Below are 6,000 nucleotides of genomic sequence, written 5' to 3'. Positions count from 1 at the left end.
TAATTGATACTGCTGTCTTATTTCTCTCATTCTTTCAAAATAAAAATTTTTGAAATTTGGAGGAAACTGTCTGGACAGATAATGAAAATCTGGGAAGAAAGGGTCATATGAAGCAATTCAGGCTCTTTTATTTTTGATTCCGATGAGGGAGAAGAAAGGGAAGGAACAGTATAATCACTTAGTATACTAACGAGGTTACCAACTTTCCAGTCTCATTTAAGTTCCCTCACACTTCGGTAAAGTCAGCACATAAGACAGAAACCATAGAATTAGGATCAACACAATTTTCAGATTTGGGGAGTTTTGCTTCACTAGGTGATGCCATGGGAAGGTGGAAGAATGAGTTCAGAGAAAATTGCAGATCTATGGAAAAAAGGGAACCAATGCTCTCTCACTGTGTGTATCCACAAAGTGGCACGAGTTCCAGTGCCACAGACTTGTCATGTTAGGCAAGTTATTTCACCACTCGGAGCCCCAGTTTCATCATCTACAAAAGAGAAGGAAATTGAAGCTTTAAAATCCCTTCCAATTCACAGTTGAGTCTATGAAATCATTAAGAGTATGAAAAATGACTCTTGAGAAATTTTCAGTTTTCCTAGACAAGAGCAGTTTATGTACTAGATAAAATATCAAACATCGAGTTCTCATGCATGATTAAACAAGAGTTCGTGAAAGTACTCTGAAAATCATATAAGATGTGGTAAATAGTAATTTCTGGCGTAGTCTTTCCCAAATATATCGATTTAATCTCTGATTCTTCATTTCTCCCTAAGATTGCAGTTTTCTCCTACAGTTTTGCCCAGTTTATGGGTATGTTTTGGCCTCAAAAAAATCAGTGAGAGCCATTTAATTTACCTTTCCTCTTTAATTCCTACTCTAGTAAGAGATTAAACTAGGGACTAGGCTCTGGTCTCAAACTAAACCCTTGTTGCTGTTTCAGCCAGTTTCTTTGAGACTCACCGATTCCTCAAAGTTAGAACTCTTTACGTGTTGCCTGGCGAGTTACGTGCAAGGTGCCACATCTAGCACAGGACACAGGTTTTTGGCAAACCCTGGAAGATATGAATGCCCACCCTCGGTAAAAGGAGGACGGATCCAGCCGTCCTTTCCTCCCACCCCAGAGCTTCGACTGGGAAAAGCGACAGCTTCCTAAGTCATAGACTCAATAACCTAAGTCCAGCAAGGGATAAGCAGCCTTTATTGCGAAGTTTGCAGCTTCCTGTATATTCAAAGTCCCGAGACTTGCGGGTCTGGGCAAAATTATCACTATAATTACTCCTGTTAAATTCAGCAATCAGGACACTAATTGTCGAGTTTTACGCAAAATGACGAACGCGAACATTATGGGAACACCAGCCAATCAGCTAGCTCCAGCAGCAACTACCCACAACTCGCGGGTCCTCTGCCCAGGGCGGGCGGGGCAAGAGGTTCTCGGGATTGGGTCTGCGTCAGCGTCGGCGCGCGCGCGCGCCTCCTCGCGCCGTTGAGGTGTAACCCAACCAATCAGGCTTCAGCAGAGCGCGCAGCTCTGCCTAGAGCAGCCTGGGTCTCTGCAGAAGCGCATGCGCGGGGCGGGGCCCGTTCTTTTGAATCCGGGAGGCGGTGTTTGGATTCCCGAGGCTTCGCGACCGAGGAGTGTGTTAGGTGAGGCACTTTTAAGGACCGCGCGAAATGGGGGCTCTCAGAGCGGAGGGAATCTCCCGATTTCTGAGCAGGACTCTCCTGAAAGGTGTGGCTGGGGTCGGGTTTTTCCCCAGCTCAGGAATCTGTCCAGTGGGTCGGTCGTCGTGGCCCAGTTCGCTCTCTGCTGCGGCAGGCTGTGAGGGGCTGGGTTCCTGGGAAGCGATGGGAAGGTTCAACTGGATGGGGTTAGAAGCTGCTCTCCGGCCCTTCTTTTTTAGGACCCCAGGAAACTACTCGAAACTCGGAACCTCCCATTGGGTTAGATATGCGTATCGCTCTCCTCCTCTGGCCTCATATGTTCTAAGGACGTGGGACTAACTGTCATTCCAACGGTTTCCTCAGTTTTTCCCATTTGAAGCCAAAACTTGAAAGTCTTTCTGGAGTCCTCTTTCCTTTTCCCTACATCCAGTTCTTTTATCACGGCCTTTCCCAGTCCATCTGCAAAACGTATCAGTCATTTTCTACCTTTTCCACTGCTATATTAGGCCTAGTTCAGAGTACAGTCGTATTTCTACTGGACTCGTGAAGACTTTTTAAAAAATTCGTTTGTTTTCCCTCCTTGACCCCTAGCATTCTGTTCTCCACCCTGCTGCTAAAACGGTCTTAAAACAAATCATATGGTATCATTCCCCTCTCACATTCCTTCCCACCCTACCCCCATAAGTTTCAGGAGAGCAGAGACCTTGACTGTTTTGTTCTTTTATCCCTAGTAACTAGAACTGTGCTTTGCATATAGATGATGTTCAACAATTATTTACTGAATAAGTGAATTAATTAATGGGGAATGATTCTGTTGGGAGAATCCTTAGTTTGGTCACCAGTTTGACTTTTGAACTATGCCATTTTAACTCAGCACTCAAGTGGAGAGCATAAAAGATTAAAAGCAAAATCGGGGAGGGGGTGTGGAGAAAAATAGGAGTGAATGGAAAAAGTAAGATTGATTGTATGAGATGGATTCGTTTTGGACTTGATTATGTGATAGAGCCATTTTAAGAGAACTTGCTATGTTGCTTGTACTGGGTTTTTTTCCGCGAGAAGTCCAGTTCAGCTGGTGAATGTTATCCTGGAGAGTTGTTTCTTCCTATTCCTGCTTAGGTCAAAGGTTTCTGTGAAAGTTAACCTTTTTGTTGCCTGGATTGTTGTCAGGGTTTTGTGTGTGTGTGTGTGTGTGTACTGTTTGTATGCTAGGTATTGTGTACTAAATGTTGGGAATACAAAGCAGATATGGTTCCTGTCTTTGTGGAGTAAAAAGGGATGGTTTGCCTGTTTAATGGTAACTTGACACTTGTTTCTGTATAGAACATGTGCAATAATGTCATCTCAAAAGAGAGTTAAGTACTCTCAGGCACAAAAGAGAACTTCACAAGTTAGTAATAGTTATCAGACTAATCTCTTGGCTGGGGAAGAAAAAGAGGACCTGAATGACTCAAAGCACAGCTTGAAACATGGACAAGACAATCCAGCGGAAGATTATGGACATGCTGATGATCAAGGAGAAGATGCTCTGCAAATAGCAGTGAGATACTTTGAGAAAGGTAAGACAGATAATTTTCTTTTTGAAAGTTCTATTTCTGTAAAAATGTCCTCGACTTTTTCTTACGGATTTTTAAAGGAAAGCATATTTTTGCTCATTCATGCTTTTGTTTATTTAATAGGCATTTATTGAGTGCTTCCTAATATCAGCATGCTGGGTACTAGGGATACAACAACAAAGAAAATTCTTGGCAGGTGGTTTCCAGGCTGCTGCACGTTGGGATTATCTGAGAATCTTTAAAAAACGCTGATGCCTGGGATCCACTCTTAGACATTCTGATTTTATTGGCATGGCATGCAGTCTGGGCATCAGGATTTTTAAAAGGCTTCCTAGGTGATTCCAATTTGCAGCAAAGTTTGGGAACTACTGTCCTGGTATTGAATCTGCTTATAGTCTAAGTTCAGTGCTTTTAGTTAGTTTAGAGCAGAGATGCCAGGGCATGATTCAGTTTTCCTCACTGAAGGTGCTATTGCTCTATTGCTGTTAAATATTCTAGAATTTTAAAGGCTTTGAAAGGTTTTCGGGAAGACATTTTTAACAGAGCTGTTTGCTCAGGAGCGCCTGAGTGGCTCAGTTGGTTCAATGTCTGGCTGTCGATCTCAGCACAGGTCTTGATCAGGGTTGTGAGTTCAATCCCCATGTGGGTGTGGGGCCTTCTTAAAAAAAAAAGCTATTTCTTTAAAGTATCCCACGTTGTAACTGTTGGGGTCGAGGACTGAAAGAATTTTAAAGGTCCCACTACTTAATATTGTTCCTTTTTCTAGGTCCCGTTAAAACTTCACAGAGTAAAGATAAAATCTTGGAAAAACACTTGAAAACTGTGGAAAATGTGGCTTGGAAGAATGGGTTAGCTCCAGAAGGAATTGACATTCTATTAAATGTGGCACTCAGTGGCAAATTTGGTATGTCAAGGGGATAAATTTGTCATCAGTTTGCTATTAGTTTTGCCTTCCAGACTTTGAAATAGATTGTTTATTGGAATCAGTTGCATTTCTTTATTTGTACTATTTTCTTCATAAAACCAATCTGGTAAGATTATAAAATGGGCCTTTCCTGTGTTCAAGCTACCATATGAACCCAAAGTTTCTGTGTATATATGCTGAGAATGGTTAGTTATCACATGTCTTTACAAATAGAATGTATAGACTCTTGTCACCAAATACATGGGAGTCATTTTTAGTATTTCTTTTAAGAAGCGTAGATAAGGCAGCTTAAGAGATCACTTAGTCTACTTCATTGCTTCATTCACTTACCTCTGCAAGTCCCTTTTGAAACTGTCTCCATTCCACTGTCTATGACCTTACTAGTCAAGATACTTTTTCTTTTGTGGAAATGCTTCCTTTCTAGTTCTAAGTGCATTTCAAATGGAGGGGGAGAGGTTCTTAGGAAGAAAGAACACCTGGCCAGTATTCTTTTTGCTTGAGAAGAATCTTTTAACCTACTCTCACCCAAATTCAGACTCAGGGGGTATTTTAGGCCTTGAACATCCTCATTTTAAAGGCGAGGAAACTGAGACCCAGAGTGGTTAAAGAGGCTCATTTAATGTCAGAGCTAGAACTGGGGAACCCAGATCTAACTCCCCTTTTAGTGTTTATACTGCCCCATACAGTTACTGGGTTTTCTACTGGTTGTTGTTTTTTTTAATGTGAAGACATCTATCAAAACTGGATGCTTTATATACTATTTCCTGGCCTTTGCATATTGAGTTCCTTTGTGTATACCCTAGCATCATGTTTTGCAGGGGTGTGTGTTTTAAAGCAACAACACATTACTAGCTGAAATCAAAATATGACTCTTCGGTATTTTAATTCTCTACTTTTACTTGATTAGTTCCCTGTGTTTTCCTCCAGAGTAAAATTTGACCTGATAAAATTGGCTCTTCTTGTAAGTGGTTTCAGATGTTTGGTTCTAATATCTTTCCAGGAACCCATGTTTAACTAACCAGTGTCTGTTGAGAATTCTCTCTCCCTGCTCTTAAAACATGTATGGCATGTACAAGTGTTTTCTATTTTGGAATTTCTTTTTTTGATATCTCAGAAATTAATAGTTAAAAGGTTTTCATGATGTTTGCCACGTCTTGTGGCAAATGCATGCCTCAGCCTTGGAAACTTGTTTGTGACAATTTAAAACATAATTTCTGGCTTTCTATTTTAACTTTTCATTTTTCCATTAAACTGGAATTGGTGATGTCAGATATGGCCTCCTTAATTGTTTGTCTCCTTTTAGTTATTTCTGTGATATCCTCCGTAACTACTGAATCTTTACCTGTAGCTCTTTTGCTAAGTTGAAATTTATATTCAGGGGTAGGTGTGCTTGAAATGTCATAATTAAGTACAAAAGGACTTTAGAGACTTTAGAAATTAAAAAGTCTCTGGGAAGTTAAGTATTGAGTCTGTATTGAATTCACCCTTTGAATTTGGTACAAGTGTGAAGTGTTAGTGGTCAGACTGTTTTAAACTTTAGAAGGGTTAGGGGATGGGAGTGGGGGAGAAAAGAAAATGAAAACAAGAAGCCATAGTGGAATACAGAAATTTTTTTTTTAAGATTTTATTTATTTATTTGACAGAGAGAGAGACAGCCAGCAAGAGAGGGAACACAAGCAGGGGGAGTGGGAGAGAAAGAAGCAGGCTCCCAGTGGAGGAGCCTGATGTGGGGCTCGATCCCGGAACACGGGGATCACACCCTGAGCCGAAGGCAGACGCTTAACGACTGAGCCACCCAGGCGCCCCGGAATACAGAAATTTTTATTCTTATGATTCCTTCTTTCTCCACAGAATGATGGG

At 41.3% G+C, this 6,000-nt stretch overlaps 1 protein-coding gene across 1 annotated transcript in view; it reads left to right on the top strand.

The window, feature by feature from the left end:
• Positions 1-1,574: 1,574 nt before the first annotated feature.
• The window catches only part of CENPI (centromere protein I), a 62,976-nt gene continuing 58,550 nt past the window's right edge, over positions 1,575-6,000 (top strand). Inside the window, exons 1-3 of the mRNA XM_045803615.2 lie at positions 1,575-1,644; positions 2,983-3,218; positions 3,982-4,119. Coding sequence (XP_045659571.1) covers positions 2,996-3,218; positions 3,982-4,119 — 361 coding nt within the window. The 5' untranslated portion in view covers positions 1,575-1,644; positions 2,983-2,995. The remainder of the gene's footprint in view (positions 1,645-2,982; positions 3,219-3,981; positions 4,120-6,000) is intronic.

This window comes from Ursus americanus, chromosome X (genome assembly GCF_024610735.1).
Source record: "Ursus americanus isolate L20-20 chromosome X, mUrsAme1.1.p, whole genome shotgun sequence".
In the NCBI taxonomy this organism is placed as follows: Eukaryota; Metazoa; Chordata; class Mammalia; order Carnivora; family Ursidae; genus Ursus; species Ursus americanus.
This window is presented reverse-complemented; position numbering and strand designations above follow the sequence as displayed.